This window comes from Heteronotia binoei, chromosome 12 (assembly GCF_032191835.1).
Source record: "Heteronotia binoei isolate CCM8104 ecotype False Entrance Well chromosome 12, APGP_CSIRO_Hbin_v1, whole genome shotgun sequence".
NCBI classification, from domain to species: Eukaryota; Metazoa; Chordata; class Lepidosauria; order Squamata; family Gekkonidae; genus Heteronotia; species Heteronotia binoei.
The window spans coordinates 60,502,781-60,521,213 of NC_083234.1; the positions used below are offsets into that span (position 1 = coordinate 60,502,781).

The following is an 18,433-nucleotide window of genomic DNA, read 5'->3' on the forward strand; positions in this document are numbered from 1 at the left end:
TACTGGCTGCCACCACACTGGTAAGGGTCTCTCTAGGAGGGCCCAGAGCACGCACCCAACCCCGGTGTCCCTTATTAGCAAACATCATATCTCTGTGACCGAAGATACGTGAGGACCCAGGCAGTATAATAACAACAAGAAGCCTCCAGACTGCAGCCTCTTCAGAGAGAACAACTTCTCTTTCTTGCTGGGCCTTTTATTGCTTTCCTACCAGGTCCCACCACTCTTAGTTAGTTCACCCTGTCAGAGGGACAGAAGGGATCCTGGGAGATGTAGGGCCTGTAGCTACTCCTACACAGGCTTCTGTGAAGCCTGTAGGCCTCACTAGGCCCAGGATCACAACAAAAACAATCAAGAGAAAAGCAACTTTTTAAAAACTATTAAAAATTAACCTTCCCTTCATTTCCTAAAAACTAGCAAATCTGACAATTTCACCTTCATCAAAGAAGCAGGAGTACAAAATTCATTCAACAATCTGAAACCAGCCTATCTGATGTATTAGGAACAAAACATTTCAAAAAGCAGGCAAGATAAATATATTAAACCAACAAGAGGCTACACGGTAGTGAGAAATAATGTTTACCTCAAATAAATGGTGGATAAAGAATTATCCAGTGGAGTCTGTAACAATGCACTGAAGGGGGGGGGGAATTGCATTACTTAAAAAGCAAAATAGGCAAAAAAGATACATTTCAGCTTTGTATCACCAGATGAATTGAGGTAGGAAAGGCATTCTGCAACTCAGAGTGCCATAACATGCACACCATCACACTTTATCACTTGGCTGTAGTTTTCCATTTAGCAGTTGTGATCAGAGAATTAAAAATCTGTACCAGTTACTGATGGGCAGAACTGTTTACAACATATTTTCATCCCAGTGGGAGAGAGACAGATCTTAAGAGAAATGCTTCAGATCCACTAGGAATTTATAGGCTTTAAGCAGGCAGGCCACAAAGGAGTAAATCTCTTCTTCTTTCTCCCTCTCTTTTAAAACAATAGTAAAAAATGAACCTTGAGTACATTTAACCTTCACAGAAGTGCTATGTTCACGCATCATAATAAACCATGGTCGGAGCAAACCTTGGTTATTGACCACATCCAAATGCAGATTGCACAACAAACTGAGGTTCTCAATTGGTACCAAATCTGAATTTCAAATCAGGGCTGAAATTGCTAACTACAGTTTTCACTAAGTGGTGTTTGTTATGAGTTAAGCTGAGTTAATGTGAGCTAACTCAGTTTTTTAGCCTCTGGCTCACACATTTTTGTCTTAACTCAGGAAGAATGGCCCAAGAGCAAACTTAAGTTATACAGTGGCCAAATTGCTCACTAAGAACTTTAATGCCAGAAGCTCACAAAGTAGAATTTTTGCTTACAAGACTCCACAGCTTAGATGGAGCTTTCATTATGAGTCTAGTCTAGGGTTGCCAATTGGCCAGTAGAGAAAAAAGTCCTGTCTCTTGAATAAAGGTTTAATAATGTAGAAACGGGCATTTGAAGTTTTTGTGGCATGGAGCTTAACATCACTTGGTAATGGCTTATATCTTTAAAAAGGATATTAAAGGAACAGCTAGAAGGACTGATTTAAAAGTTGGCAACCATACCTACACACAAAGTAGGCTTCCCAATCCCCAGGTCCCAGCGGGGGATCCCCCCGGTTTTACAGGCTTCCCCCCTCCCCCAGCCAGCTGGCCGGCAGGGGAAGCCCAGCCCCCCCACAGCCATTATGCACCTCCATGAACGATTCCCATAGGGAATGATGGGGAATTGATCTGCGGGTATTGGGGGCTCTGGGGGGGCTGTTTTTTGAGGTAGAGGCGCCAAATTTTCAGTATAACATCTAGTGCCTCTCCCCAAAATACCTCCCAAGTTTCAAAAGGATTGGACCAGGGGGTCCAATTCTATGAGCCCCAAAAGAAGGTGCCCCTATCCTTCATTATTTTCTATGGAAGGAAGGCATTTTAAAAGGTGTGCTGTCCCTTTAAATGTGATGGCCAGAACTCCCTTGGAGTTCAAATTATGCATGTCACACCCTTGCTCCTGGCTCTGCCCCAATGTCTCCTGGCTCCACCCCAAAGTCTCCTGGCTCCACCCCCAAAGCAGGAAAAAAATCCTGCTTTCCCCTTCCATCCTGCTGCAAGCCCCTGATCTTCCCCTAGGGTTACCAATCCCAAAGTGGGTAGCAACTAGAGTAAACCACTGCGTAATTACACTTTTGCAATCATTTGCTTAACAAATTTCCTGTTGTATTCAGTAACACACATATATTTTCGTTACAAACCAAAAGTCTTTTCAAATCAAAGTACAGTCTCTAGAGAACCATTTACGTGCTAGCTGAAGAATGACATTGAATTGTATAAGCGAATGCCTAAGCACGAGTTCCGGATTATAAAGAAAGCGGCCAGTGGAAGGTGAACGAAACACAGACTAAACCTGGGGACCTGTGTAGCTGGGACCTGCCAGATTTCTGTCTGCCCCCTAAACGAAGAAGTGCCTTTCTTAGTTGTACTATCTACGTCTTTCAACATAAGGAGTATTATGACAGTGGACTATAGTGCCAACTACAATACTTATGAAAAATGACTGTACTTTGATTTGAAAAGACTTTTGGTTTGTAACGAAAATATATGTGTTACTGAATACAACAGGAAATTTGTTAAGCAAATTTTGCAAATGTAATTACGCAGTGGTTTACTCTAGTTATTGCGGCCCCATGGCGCAGAGTGGTAAAGCAGCAGTACTGCAGTACTGTGGTCTGAACTCTCTGCTCATGACCTGAGTTCGATTCCAGCGGAAGCTGGATTCAGGTAGTCAGCCCAAGGTTGACTCAGCCTTCCATCCTTCTGAGGTCGGTAAAATGAGTACCCAGCTTGCTGGGCGGAAAGTGTAAAAGACTGGGGAAAGGAATGGCAAACCATCCCATAAAAAGTCTGCCATGAAAACTTTGTGAAAGCAATGTCACCCCAGAGTCAGAAACGACTGGTGCTTGCACAGGGGACCTTTCCTTTCCTTTCCTTACTCTAGCTGCTACTAATAATTACACTGCGGTTTCTGGTTTGCCTAATCCCCAGGTGGGGGCAGGGGATCCCCTGGTTTGGAGGCCGTCCCCCACTTTAGGGTAATCAGAAAGCGGGGGGAGGGAGGGAAATGTCTGCTGGGCACTCTATTATTCCCTATGGAGAGCGATTCCCATAGAGTATAATGGAGAATTGATCTGCAGGTATCTGGAGATCTGGGGATGGGATTGTTTTTTGAGGTAAAGACACCAAATTTTCAGCATAACATCCGGTACCTCTTCTCAAAATACCCTCCAAGTTTCAAAAAGATTGGACCAGGGGGTCCAATTCTATGAGCCCCAAAATAAGGCAACCGTATCCTTCATTATTTCCAAAGGAGGGAAGGCATTTAAAAGGTGTGCAGTTCTCTTAAATGTGATGGCCAGAACTCCCTTTGGAGTTCAATTATGCTTGTCACAACCTTGCTTCTGGCTCCACCCCAATGTCTCCCGGCTCCACCCCCAATGTCCCTAGATATTTCTTGAATTGGACCTGGCAATCCTATCTCCCCCAAATGCTGTTCTAAGTCCTGGAAGGACACCAGACCCTCAGGAAGAGCATGAGAAGGAAATCAGGGGTCTGCCATCCCTGGGCTTGGGAAAACCTGGAGATTTGGGGGAGTGGAGCCTTTTTAGGGTAGGTATGGGAAAGGGAGGGACTTCAGCAAGTCATAGTGCCATACAGTGCACACTACAAAACAGCCATTTTCTCCAGAGGAACTCGGGTTGCCAATCCCCAGATGGGATTGTACCGGTTGAACAGCGGATTGCTGCCTGAAAGAATAAGAACGGTACTACCTGCAGCTGGAAGTCTATTCGACGGCAGGAGTTGGTACCTTCGTTTATTTTGAGCATCCAAGAGTGGATATTTTTCACTTATCTTGAAGAGACTGGGCTGCAAATATAGTTTAAATATTCTGATCTATAATTGAATGAAAATATTGATAAAGGTTGATGAATTATATATATGAATTCATGGTGTAATATATTCATTGAATTGTTTTGTACACAGCTTTTGGTGCTTAAATCCCCAGGTGGGGGCAGCGGATCCCCCTGGTTTGAAGACCTTCCCCCCACTTCAGGGCCATTAGAAAGCGGGGGTGGGGAATGTCTGCTAGGCACTTCATTATTCCCTATGGAGACTGATTCCCATAGGGTACAATGAAGAATTGATCTGCGGGTATCTGGGGCTCTGAGTCTGCCTTTTGAGGTAGAAGCACCAAATTTGCAGCATAGCATCTGATGCCTCTCCTCAAAAGACCCTCCAAGTTTCAAAATGATTGGACCAGGGAGTTTAGTTCTATGGGCCCCCCAAAAAGGTGCCCCTATCCTTCATTATTTCCAGTGGAGGGAAGGCATTTAAAAGGTGTGTAATCCCTTTAAATGTGTTAGCCAGAACTCCCTTTGGAGTTCAATCATGCTTTTCACACCCTGGCTCCTGGCTCCACCCCCAAAGTCCCTAGATATTTCTTGAATTGGACTTGGCAACCCTAAGGGGAACTGATCTCTTTTGTCTGGAACTCAACTGTAAAAGCAGGGGATCTCCAGGTGCCACCTAGAGGCTGGCAACCCTAGGTGAGCAAAGTGCAAGAGATTTGCAAGGGAGAACATAGAAAGCCCTGGCAGAGAGAATGGGGACTCATCCTTCGTAAAAGCAAGGGCTACTGCATATCTTTACAACGTTTAGCAGAGGGGGGGGGCGGTCTGTTCATTTCCCACTTTTGCAATGCATGACATAATTCATTATTAATCCATTTGAAAGTCCACTTAGACAAGCATAAGTAAGTCTTTCCAGGATGTTATTTTTAAATAAACACAATAGGCTTGTGCCAGATGTAATGCCATTCAAGCACACATGTCACATGCCCTTGAAATGTTTTTAGGCCCTGCCCTGTGATGTGTCAGATGTAATTCAATAAACCACTTGTGCAATGCATAAGAGGAAATCTTGAGGAATTATTTGAACCCGTCAAAAGAAAGAGATTAGGCCTCTGAGTCCATTCAGAAGCGGAGTTTCAGAACATGAAAGCTTTGGGTTGCCAACCTCCCTGTGAGGCCTGGAGATCTCCCAGAATTGCAATTGCTCTCCTGGCTACAGAAATCAATTCACCATGGAAAAGGCTGTTTTGGAGGGTGGACACTATGGCATTATAATCCACCAAGGTTCATCCCCTCCTCAAACGCTGCCTTCCCCAGTCTCCACTACCAAATCTCCAGGAATTCTCCAACCTGGAGTTGGCAACCCTAGAGGGCTGCAGTTATAAGCACATCCACTAAGGTGTAAGCACCACAGAGCTCCGTGAGACTTATTTACTGAGCAGATGTTCTTAAGATTGCACTTTCAAAGGTAGGTAAAGGAGTACCAGTTAGCCGTAGCAGCTTAGCGAGGAAAATATGGCTGGACCTCTTGCGGTGTTTTTTTGTAGAAGTAATAATAAGTGATGATCTGTATATTTACTCAATTTTTATACTATTGCAGCTTGATATATTTCCCTGCCCATTCCCAGTATATTCAGCATCAATGTGTGGATGTTTTTGCCCCTCCTTCCAGGGTGAGATGAGGACCAAGCAGGGAGGGACCTCTCTGCCTCTCCTGCTAGAATAGCCCTTGCTTCCAACAAGAACTAATTTGCATATTAGGCCACACCCCTGACATCACTATTACTTTGTGCAGGGCTTTTTTAAGAGAAAGCCCAACAGGAACTAATTTGCATATTAGGCCACACACCCCTGACTCCAAGCCAGCCGGAACTGCATTCCTGCTAAACAAAACAAAACCCTGCTTGGAAGTATAACAAGGGGAAAGCAGCTTTGTGATTTATTTGGATTGGAAGTATTCTCTTTATCATTATTATTTCATTTATACTGACACTGACATTTAACTCATTGGCCTGAAGCTAGAGTTGCTGCATTTCTTACTGGCCTCTCCTCCTATGCTTTTCACAACTATGCCTTCCAACTCTATGATTCTATGATTCTATTCTATATATTCTTCCAATCAGTTACCGGTTATCAACTGCAAAGCCCTTCTCGGCCTTGGAGCCACATAACTGCTGCAGGGCTGCCTCTCCTCTTATGCTACATTAGGGAAGCTTCCATCGTCCAAGCAAAACCTTTTGAAGGTTCCTCCCTGCATGGCGGTAAGATTAGCAACTGGCCACTCATACGTGTTCTCTGCGGTGTCTCCCACCTTGTGGAACAGCCGGCCCGAGGAGGTCAGGAAGGCTCCAGCAGTACTACAATCCTGCAAAATATGCAAAACAGAAATGCTCAGGAGGGCTTTCTTATAATGGAATTGATCTGTAGTGGGAGGGAATGATCTGAAAAGCTGCCTTCATATGGAAGTAAGGAGTGGGTCATGCATTGCCTTGTCCCTTTGTAATCCCACATTCCTCACACAGGGCAGTTTGCTGGTTCACACTGTCGTGCAATTTGGTATTTATAATCCTATCACATTGCTCATTGGATATTCTATACGAATTTAGGGTTTCCAGCTCTGGGTTGGGAAATACCTGGAGAATTTGGAGGTGGTGCCTGGGTGGGAGCATGGGATTTGTAGAGGGGAGAGACCTCAGCAGGGTATAATACCATCCAAAGCAGCCATTTTCTCCAGGGGAACTGATCTCTATTGCCTGGGGATCAGTTGTAATTCTGGGAGATCTCCAGGCGCCACCTGGAGGCTGGCAACCCTATTTCATATGATTATCTCTCTTTCTGCATTCTGTAATCCATCTCCTTGAGTCTCAGTGAGAAAGGAAGGCTATAAATAAGCCAAATAAAATATAATTTAAATCATGTGTATAGTGCATTACATAAGGGAAAGGTAGTCCCCTGTGCAAGCACCGGGTTCTTACTGACTCATGGGGTGATCAGGACGTTTTCTTGGCAGACTTTTATGGGGTGCTTTGCCATTGATTTCCCCAGCCATCTATGCTTTACCCCCAGCAAGCTGGGTACTCATTTTACCAACCTCGGAAGGATGAAAGGCTGAGTCAATCTTGAGCTGGCTACCTGAACCCAGCTTCTGCCGGGATTGAACTCAGGTCGTGAGCAGAGCTTGGACTGCCGTACTGCAGCTTACCACTCTACGCCATGGGGCTTCATAGTGCACATGCATATACCTAAAAATTCTTTTAGATTTGATGTAGAAAGCTGCTGGGAGGGAGACAGAGGATACCAACCAAGTTTCTTTACTTGCTGTTGTAAAAGGTGAGAAGAAAAAATAAGGGTTCTTTTTTTGGGAGGAGGGGTGAACTGTCACCTGAAAGATGCTTTACACAACTGAAATGGAATGAGGGAGGGATTTTTGTGAAAAGAAAGCAACTATTAATGAGATGGGGGAAATGCTGAATCCTGAAGATCATGTGCAGGCCACTGCATGCATGTTAACTCAAAGACGCTCCCTGCTCTGCTCTTTTTTATATATATAATAAATTTTATCAATTAGGAAGATTTCAATACAAATATGCAAGAATAAAGTTCCAATAGTCTTCCTCCTACATAACTGTGTTTCTGGTCTTAGTCAGAGCCGATGTCCTTCAAGCCAGGGTGTGGCTTCGCCTATCATTTCTCACGAGCTGAAAGTCACAACATAGATAAGAAACTATACTTTGTCCAAGCATAACTTTTTATTGGGGCAGCAGCTTTCTTGGATTGGGCCCAGATCATCATGGGATTTTAGCCTATGAAAAATTCTGATCAGTTTGTTCCATTTAATTTCCAGGAATATGAACATATTAGACAAGTGTCAGAGGGTCAGGTGCCTTGGTTTAAATATTTATAGAACAGAGAATGCATTCAGAAGTTAATAAGGATTTTCTATACTTTATGAAGGACAGTATTAGAGAACACTTCTTTTTCTAACAATAGGAAACATCTAACTTTTAGAATACACACGTTTTTTGTACTTGGATTTTTGTTAGGAAAAGAAACAAGTATATGTGCTATAGTTGGCAGCAAGATTTGGGAACAGCAATAACTTTTGTTTGTTTACATCCTACTTCCTCAGTAGGGTTGCCAGCCTCTAGGTGGGGCCTGGAGATCTCTTGCTTTTACTTGACCTCCAGCTGGCAGAGATTAGCTCCCCTGGAGAAAATGGCTGCTTTCAAGGGTGGACTCTATGGCATTGTACCATGCTGAGGCCCCTCCCCTCCCCAAGCCCCTCCCTCTCCTGGATCCACCCCCAAAGTCTCCAGATATTTTCCAACACAGACCTGGCAGCCCTATTTCTCAGTCATCCAGTTCTTCAGGCCGCTTCCAGCATAGACAAAAAGATCACATGTAAGCCTCCCTATTCACATTTATGTTACTAGTCATCAAAATAACAGTTCATATGAAAAAAAAATCAAGAGTATGACAAGATAATAACAGAAAAAAATAGAAGTATAAACATAACAAACTGGGGTCCGTCCAAAAAGGGAGGAATAGTTTGGAAATCCCTCCTTCCGCTTCTCCCTTTTCACTTCTGTTAGCTCCCACGGGTCTTGCCTGACCCGAATCCTCCGCTTTGTATTGTTCCTTTTGATTTAAGTTTCAATTGCTCTTAGCCTAGGGTTGCCAAATCCAGTTTGGGACATACCATGATAATTGGGGGTGGAACCTGGGGAAGGCAGGGTTTGAAGAGAGGCAGGCGCTCAGTAGGATATAATGCCGTACGCTCCCCTCTCAACAACTGCCATTTTCTTCAGAGGAAACTGATCTCTGTCACTTTGAGATCAGTTGTAATTCCAGGAGAGCTCCAGTTACCCCCTGGAGGTGGGCAACCTCGTTATATTATTTGCTTCTTGGCACATGCTCAGTCCTCATCAAACCACTTTGGTTGTCTTTTGACGCCCTAATGCACTTTCAGTCCACTTTCCATCTGGATTTTGCTAGTTCATGCAGTAAAATCCAGTGGGAAAGTGCAGGGAGCCCACACTCATTCAGGGGCCCCACACATAGATGCCCTTTGCTGCCTCATCCCATTTTGACCTGTTAACCTTCAAAAGAGCACATACAAGAGGCAGTCTGCCAATGTCTGTCTTGCCTAGTTCCTTGAATCTCCAGATCAGCTTGGGCCTCCAGAACCATATATCCCTAGATCCTCTCCCCACAGTGGCCCTCAAAGCAGGATCTGGACCATCTTAATATGCATGGTCTCATGGCCATGGAGCTTGTTATGCATCCAAGTATGGACTGTGGCCCTTCTCTTCTATGTTATGTTCCAGGCGTTGTCCTACCTTTGTTGGAAGAACCAGATGTGATGTCCCTGTGCCTCAGCCTCCAAGAAGCAAGTGACCAGAGAGTTACAGCTAAATAGGCAGACACTAAGCATCTTCCTGTTTACTCTTCTGTCACTGAACCCTCTGAAGTATAGATTGCTACTCTTCCATCTCCTTCCTTTTCTTCCAGCACAGACACAAAAAGGAAAGCCACGTTTCTCCATCTTGGATGCAGTGTGCCTTTCTGCATCTGCAGCCATCACTAGCTAGATAGACAGCATGGACTCTGTCTGCAAGCTGTACTATCCAATATGGATGACCTAAATAAAGTAGTTCTTATTTTCTTTTAAACTGACAAGCGACTCTGTGTAACTTTGTAGTTTTACAAGCATACACTGAACAAAAGTGCTCTGCTGCATTCTGAGCCTTTAGTGCAATCTGCAAATTTAGCAATGGATCTGGACTAACATTCCAGCTCTCCCAACAACCTTTACTTTAGCGACACGATCTTGCCAGCATAGTACTGCCCCTCTTTTCCCTTCAGTCTGAATAAAGGAAAAGCTAGTCATGGAAAGAAATAACACAGATTATGTTGATGTTTGATACTGTCATTTTTAAAATGACTAATAGTATACCCCATTCACTATCAGAAACTTTGATCATCTGTACTAAATTGCGTGTAGTTTTTGTTACACTAAGAGTGGAAAGTTCTATCTACTCCTTTTTAAAAATGAATAGGAACTGGTCATGTGAATGCTGTTGAAATAAAGTAATTTCCTTCAGAAAAGGAGATGACTCAGAGACACTATGACAGGTTCATTCAAGGTGAGTAATTTTTTATTGGCAATATACTCTTTCGATATGACCAGTATGTTGCTCAGACAACTGAGGATAATCACTTAATGCAGGGGTGAGGAACCTTTTTTCTACCAAGGGCCACATGGATATTTATAACATCATTTGTGGACCATTAAAAATTATCAACTTAAAAAACAGTGTTCCGTTGAGGGAGAATGATTCAGGCTAGCAAAATTAATGCAAATAATTGTTTTTCTATTTGAAGTCATGTGGGAAGAGCCTAATCACACACACGGCCTGCCACCCTAGACAAATGCATAGGTCCAGGGCTTTTTTGTAGAAAAAGCCCAGCAGGAACTCAGTAGCATATTAGACCACATCCCCTAATATTAGCATATTAGGCCACACCATCTGGGATAATCAAGTGCAAACTGAACTGTGACAGTAACTTTTCCAGGCCCTGCAGCAATTCTGGCCGGCCAGCAAGGCCCCAGGGAGGCTGCTGCACAGTACATCTGGGCCCTGTGATCCCTTCCTGGCCCTGGGGAGGCTGCTGTACAGCACAGCTGGGCCCCACGATCCTCACTGTCCAGCCAGGCCCCAGGGAGGCTGCCACATGGCTCAGTTCGGTCCAGCAATCCCCGAGGGCCACACCAAGTGACTTTGAGGGCTGTATACGACCCTCAGGATGGAGGTTCCCCACCCCTGAATTAGTGCAATCTTAAAATTCTCAAACACTTTTTTCAAAGAAGCCATTCGCTCTTCAGGCGCTGCAAGATACTTTTGCTGTTGTAGGCGCTAATCATACACACACAGTTATTGGGAAACATGTTAAGTCCCATTAAACAAACATGGGGCTTATTTTGAGTTAAACAAGCATAGACAGTTCCTCATCGGGGATTTTATATTTTCTTGTGCATGGAAGTTGCTTTTGCACAAAAAAAAGGGGGTCCCCTTGTCATGAGAAAAAGAAAACGTACCTTCAAGCAGGGTGACTTACGATTCCTTCTGCTTTTCTATAGAAATTGATGTTGGGCTGGATCTAGAGAATCACAAGAAGAATCTCTGTGTGGAATTGATCTCCCCGACCTGTTGCTGCTTCTGAGAGCCAGAGCCCAAGCATAAGGGAAGGGGGCTGCCTGGGGCTGTGTCTTGAGTGGGAAATCCAAAGAAACTGCAGATCCCCTCTCGGTATGAGCCTTCCATTTCTGCAAGGGCCCCCTGGCTCCAACAAGCAGGGCCTGCAGAGAGGACCAGCTGTCTCCTGCTGCCTGCTCCCCAGCCTCCAACAACCAGGGCCATTGAGCCCCCCTTTGGCCACTGGGGTCAACAGCCAATGATCCTCCATAAACCTGCCTGCTCCCTGTCCCCCATTTAAATCCATCTAAGACAGTGGCCATCACTACATCTTGAGGCGAGGAATTCCACAGACCAATTATCAATGGTGTGAAGTAGCACTTTTGCCTGTCTTGAATCTACTACCAATCAATTTCATAGGGTGATTCGCAGGACTTTTTTTGTAGCAAAAACTCCTTTGCATATTAGACCACACTCCCTTGATGTAGCCAATTCTTCAAGAGCTTACAGGGCTCTTCGTACAGGGCCTGCTGTAAGCTCCAGGAGGATTGGCTACATCAGGGGCATGTAACCTAATATGCCAAGGAGTTCCTGCTACAAAAAAAGCCTGATCCCAAGTCTGAGGGTTGTGGGAAAGGAAGAAACTTGTTTTCAGTTTCTCTGCATCATGCATGTTGTAGATCTCCATCCCTTCAGTTATCTTTTCTTTCCTCCTAAACTGAAAGCCCCAGATGCTCAGACTTTTCTGATAGAACGCCAAGCCCTCTATCCTTATGATCATTTTGTTGCTCTTTTCTGAAGAAGAAAAAGATTATGATACTCACTTTATACTCTGTCCTTCACTCAGAGTCTCAGAGTGGCTTACGATCTCTTTCCCTTTCCTCTCCCCACTTCCCTGTGAGGTAGGTGGGACTGAGAGAGCTGCTCTTGAGAGAACAGCTCTGCGAGAACTGTGGCTGGCCCAAGATCACTCCAGCAGTTGCATGTGGAGGAGTGGGAAATCAAACCTGGTTCTCCCAGATTAGTGTCTATGCACGTAATCACTACACCAAACTGGCTGTCTTTTATACCCTTAGAGATGCAATGATCAGGACTGTGCAGGCCTTGGATTCAGTGGGAGCTCACAGGAGCACAGCTCCTGAACTTTTCTGAGAGTTCCACCTCCTCCTCCTGAGAGTTCCACCTCATTGTCCATGGAATAGTATGTGCAGCTGCATAACAATCCCTGAATGAGCTCCACCACCTATTTTTTCTACAAAATGACCCCTGGAACTGTCCATAGTTCTATGCATTTATCTGAGAGAAATCTCTAGTAAGCACCAAGGGTTTTGATTCTGAATAACATGCATGCTGAGGATTGCCAAGGAAGTTCAGCAAGCATAGCATTGCCTGCCATGGCAATGGAGCATGCTGTCCCTGTTGAATTCTGTTGGTCCTGAGAGGCAAAGGAGGAGCTCTGCCAGGGCCAGGGGGAAAAAACATATTATTTAATAGCTTGACTGAAGAAACGGTTTGAATCCAGTGGAAGTATCTGAAGAAGTGTGCTTGCACACAAAAGCTTATACCCAGAATAAAACTTTGTTGGTTTTAAAAGGTACCACCAGACTCAAACTTCGTTCTGTTGCTTCAGACTGACAGAGCTACTCATCTGGATCTGAAACCATACGAACATCCATGCATGCAGGGCTGGGGGTGACACGCGACAGCAATTGTCAAAGCAGAAATTCAACAAGAGCAAAACTCGCCTGTTGAACTTTTTGCCTGTTGTGCCGCTCAAAGCAGGAGGGGGTAAACCTAGCCTAACAATTTCGCACTGGACCTTTAATCCTGGTTTAGCCCTGTCCCCAAACTGACATTCTACACTAGAATCAGAGAAACCAACTCTATATGACTCGCTTCAGTAGAGGTCTTTCATATCACTTGCTACCTGATTCTTAACTGGAGATGCCAGAGAATGAAGCTGGCACCTTCTGCATGCCAAGCAGATGCCCTAGCACTGAGCCATGGCCTCTCCCATTGTCTACTCAGTGACTGTCTAGACCAGGGGAAGCCACATGTGGCTCTTTCACACATATAGTGTGACTCTCGAAGCCCCTACTGCCCATTGACTGGCTCTTTCTCTTTAAATATCTCTCTCTCTCTCTCTCTCTCTCTCTCTCTCGGCTTGATTTCGCAAACGAAGATTTAAGAAAGGTGCAGTAGTCCACGTCTGCTGCAGGCTCGCTGGTGGCTGACAAGACCAATGCGGGACAGGCAGATCCGGCCACAGTGGCTGCAGGGAAAAGTCTGATTTGGGGTTGGTGCTGTAGCAGTGCGATTCTTCCTCAATCTCCTTTTGTCCTCAAGACCAGCTATGCGTGCGTTCTCAAAGGAAGAGACAGCCTGGTGGATGGTGTGCCTCCATGCTTTGCGATCTGAGGCTAGGTCAGACCACTGGTGATGGTTGATGCGACAGGTGCCAAGGGATTTCTTCAAGGAGTCCTTGTACCTCTTCTTTGGTGCCCCTCTATTTCGATGGCCGGTGGAAAGTTCGCCATACAGAGCAATCTTGGGAAGGCGGTGGTTTTCGATCCTAGAAATATGCCCTGCCCAGCGCAGCTGCGTCTTCAACAGCAGTGCCTCGATGCTTGTAACCTCTGCCCTCTTGAGGACTTCAGTGTTGGTCACAAAGCCACTCCAGTGGATGTTGAGGATGGTGCGAAGGCAGCGCTGATGAAAGCGCTCAAGGAGTCGCAGGTGATGACGGTATAAAACCCACGATTCGGAGCCGTAGATTAGGGTTGTCATCACAACCGCTTTGTAAACATTGATCTTTGTGCCTTTTTTCAGATGCTTGTTGCTCCACACTCTTTTGTGCAGTCGGCCAAATGCACGGTTTGCCTTTGCCAGCCTGTTGTCAATCTCCTTGTTGATCTTGGCATCTTGCCAAGATCTTTAAATCACTTCTCCAAGAAAAGTCAGTTGGCAGCTTGGAGAATACATTTAAGGTTAACGCAGCTTTCTTTCTACCTCTCCTTCTCTCCTCCCATTTATTTGCCTTCCTTCCTGTCCTGTGGCTCTCAGACATCTGGCATTCATGTTTTACAGCTCTCAAATATCTGCCGTTTATTCCATGTGAAGAATGTCAGCTTGGGAACAGGGCTAAACCAGGATTTAAGGTCTAGTGCATAGGAGGCAGGCATAGCATGGGGGCGGGGGGGGGTGATGAACCTTCCCCCCTCTCGCCTGCGAATAATGCTGCCTCTTCTCCAGTGTTCCCTCTAAGCTGAGTTAGTGTGAGCTAGCTCACAATTTTTTAGCCTCCAGGTCACACACATTTTTGTCTCGGCTCAGAAAAAAATGGCCCTAAAGCAAACTAATTTGTGCAGTAACTCACAACTTTAATGCCAGTAGCTCATAGCTTTAACGTCAGTAGCTCACAAAGTAGAATTTTTTGCTCACAGGAGTCCATAGCTTAGAGGGAACATTGCTCTTCACCTCTTGGATTTCTGCCTTCCGCACAGGCAGCTATTACAAGAGCAGAGAGAGGCTCCAGCTAGGACAGTCAGGCAGCAGAGGTAGGCGGGCCTAGAGGGCGGCGCTTGGCTGGTGGGCCGGGCTGAGACGAGGGACGTGGGTGGTGCCTCCGCTCCGCCTTCCCCCGAGTCAAGTTCGGCAGCTGGAGCCCCGCAGGCTGCACTTCGCTCGGCTGTCTTGGTGGCGCCGCTGGAGGAACTGATAGAGCAGGCAGGCTGGGCAAGTCAGTGGGCGTCATGGAGGATGAGGAGAAGGGCAACGCCAACCGCGGGAGGCGGGAACTCAAGTTCGGCGGTGAGAGACCCAGACCGGGGGCAACTTTGGGGCGCCCCATCTATATGGGGAAGAGGCGCGTTGTGTGGGTGTTTTTTCCGGGCTTGCCGCCTGTGGAGGCCTTTGTTACAGAAGCCGCCCCCCTCTTGCCTTTGTAGGCAGGCTTGAACTTCGGTGGCTCTCAAGCAGGCAGTGCCTCTGGGCGTGTGCAGAGTGCCTCTTGCTCGCCAGTTTAGCCACCCGGGAGATGGGGATTGTTCAGTTTGCTCTGCAAGGAGAGGTTATCGCTTTGAAACGTGCTCTCCCTTTAGTCTGTGCCGTAGCATGACACACCCTCCACCCCCCCCCTCCCCCGAATCTGTATTTCTTGGAGTTTGATTATCGAGCCCCAGAGTGCTTCTGACCCTACGCAGAATGTGCTTGAGAGTCGAGATCCCCTCTTGACAGGCGCTTGTTGCTTGTGTTGTTTCCGGATGGTGCCACAGAGAGGTGTCACGCTGCACCAGGCTTCATCTGAGTTTAGTGCTGACTTTCAAAAAGCGAGGCCACAACAACAGTGTCTGGGACACCAGCTCGCAGAGGTTCTCTAGTCTGCCAGGCTAAGATTTCTTGCTGCCGCCCACCTTTGATAAGCTGAGTTTTCTGTACACAGAAGGGAGTTTAGGGCCTCTTGGTGGGAGGGCTTAGCGCTTGCCGTATTTGGGGGGGGAGGGGGTAGAGTGTGACTTCAGTACAGCATTTCATTTGTAGAAATCTAAACCAACGAGGCTTGCAGCAAAATAGGAAAGCAGAAATTGGGAGTCTTGTTCGGCCTGATTTTTAAGTGGGTTCGCCAGCCTCCTGGAATTACAAGTGGTCTTCAAACTACAGAGATCGGTGCCCCCCCCCGGGGGAGGGATGGTTGCGTTGGAGGGTGGGCTCTATGGCATTGTACCCCACCGAGGCCCCTCCCCTCGTTCCACCTTCAAATCTCCAGGAATTCCCCAACCTGGAGCTGGCAACTTTTAAAGTTTTGTTGGAAATTTGGTGGAAATGCTGCTTTAATGGCTAGGAATTTGCTTTGGAATCAAGAAAACCCAAATGATGACCAAACTTCTTCCAAAGCTCCTCTGAGATTCAGCCTTCCAGACTTCTCAGCTGCTTCCCACACACCCCCTCCCCACAAGCTTCATCTCCTTTCCTGGAACTCACTTAAACTTTGTGTTGAAAACGGAGCGTGTGAAACTTTTCAGAAGCAGAACTCACCACCTCTGGGTACAGAAGCGAAATGTGACGTCAAAAAGTCACCCTCCTGCAGGAATTATAGGGGCAAATGCCAAGTATGAAAAAGCACAGGGGATTTGTTTGTTTGTGTTGTTGTAGCTGGTAACAAGAAAAAGTTCGGCTGAAGGCTGCTTGGTAGATTAAATGTGGGATGAGAGCATTATTAACCAGTTTGTGTAGAAACAGGGCAGGATTTAAACCAGCAGGATGAATAGATTGATTACAGTGGGGACTTCTTGTGCACACCAGGGTATCTTATTTGCACACATATGTGCACAAACACACACAAAATGCATGCCCCCATCGCATAGTTTGCTACACTCTATGTTTTGCAGAGAGAAAAATATCATGTGGCTCTTAAGATTCAGCATCCTTCAGCGCTCTGTTCCTTGCATGGAGCAGTGGCAGAGAGCCCGTGTGGGTGGATTTGAATTTGGGAGACTTGGGTTCGAATCCCCACTTTGCCATGAATGCTCACTGGGTGGCCTTGGGCCAGTCACTCTCCCTCTTTCTCAGGCTACCCTACAAGGAGGTGGTCATGAGGAGAAAATGCAGGCAGAGAGAATGATGTTGTAAGTTCCCTCAGATCCCCATTGGAGAGGAAAGTGAGGGGATACATTTCTAAATAAGTAGAGAGTCTGGCTGCTGATTGCATGAGCTTGAGGCTCTCAGCCTCCAGCATACAGACTGACAGATTATTGCTAAGGGGATGGTCGTGGAGGTAATTCCTTCCTGTGTAACAGAGAAACAGGTGGTCGGTGTTGCCCAAACCAAACCTGTGCTGTCTGACTCCCTTGTGCCAATTGCATACCCGCAAGATGCTGTCTATACAAATAGCGAATCAGCATCCACAAGAGAACAAAGTTGGAGTACACATGAAAGCTCAGACCTTGAATAAAACTTTGTTGGTCTTAGAGGTGCCACTGGACTCAAACTTTGTTCGACTGCTTCAGACCAACATGCCCCCACCTGAATCTATCCACAGGGGGACAGACATGGAAAAACCTCCTGCTGGCATACAGGGGAAACAGGGAGGCACATATTTTGCCTTTTCCTTCCCTAGGCCTTCCATGATTTTGCCCTGTTTCTAAAACACAAGCGCTGGATACCTACAAAGATTCCTCTTGACAGCTTAACATCCCTGGCTGGAGAGGGAAAGGATTGGACTTGTCAGAATGAGAGGAGAGCTTGCATTTTCTGCCACCTAACCCTCGGTTCATTAGGAGCTTGGGATTGGCTTCTCTGAGCACAGTGGGCCCCAAACATCAGATGTGTTCTCTTCAGACCCGTAGCTAACCAGGGGCCCACGGGGCCTGGCTCCCTGACAGGGGTTTGTGGGGGCCCCTCGCCCCCTTCCCATGAGAACCCCCTCCTATCTGATTTAAATTGCACCACTGCCCCTCCCATGCCATTTAAAGGGTCTGTCAAGCAGCTGATTGACAGGCTCTTTAAATCACATAGGTGGGAGAGGGATGGCCCCCAGCCTCTCCAGCTTTCTGCGCTCACTCCCATGGGCTCCTCCCCAGTGGCCCCCCTGGGGCCCCTTCCCCCTCTAGCTCCTAGCTACGGGACTGGTTCTCTTCTAGGTGTTTTCTTCTTCTTCTGCAAAGCAGTGGTGCTGCCTAAGCTCACACCCTTAAGCAAAGCCCCTTGGGTCTTTGTGCCTAGCTTCTCCCGGAAAGTACAGAGTCAAATGCTCTGGCCGTGCCATCAGTGTGCCATAGGTAGTAACCCACTGCTGTCTGTAAGCCCGTTTGGCCTTGGGGTAGACCAGGAAAAGGGTGTTGCTTTCATGGTATATCAAACCTGGAAGCACTCGGAGAGGCCCATCGGCTGCGTGTTCTCGAGAAGAGTGGAGAGGCAGGCTGAAAATCTTCCTGCTCTGTGTGTCACTTCCACCCAGAGCGGTTTATCACAAGTCTTGTCTTGAGTTGCATATTTACCAATTGTGGTCATGCGTGCCACTTGGCACGGTGCCGAGCTGTAATTCTGAGATTTTAGCTATCAGCTAGCTGTGAGTCTACTGGCGCTGGTGAGTAGAGGAAAAGGGAGTGCAGAGCAGGGACTGAAGTAAATTGGGAAGAGTCCAGGAAAGAAAAACCTTTCTGATTTCTGTGGGCCTTCCCTGGGTAGCCAGGGCAGTGTATTTAAGTGACGTCATGAGCGGAGTGATATTCTTTGGTCCTGCAGTTGTTCCAGGACACAGAGAGACAGTAATTGACATAAATTGCCAGTGCATATGCGTTCTGCA

The 18,433-nt window shown here is 46.4% G+C and overlaps 1 protein-coding gene across 1 annotated transcript in view; it reads left to right on the plus strand.

The window, feature by feature from the left end:
* Positions 1-14,763: 14,763 nt before the first annotated feature.
* The window catches only part of STOM (stomatin), a 34,532-nt gene continuing 30,862 nt past the window's right edge, over positions 14,764-18,433 (plus strand). The window contains exon 1 of the mRNA XM_060250957.1: positions 14,764-14,940. Coding sequence (XP_060106940.1) covers positions 14,883-14,940 — 58 coding nt within the window. The 5' untranslated portion in view covers positions 14,764-14,882. The remainder of the gene's footprint in view (positions 14,941-18,433) is intronic.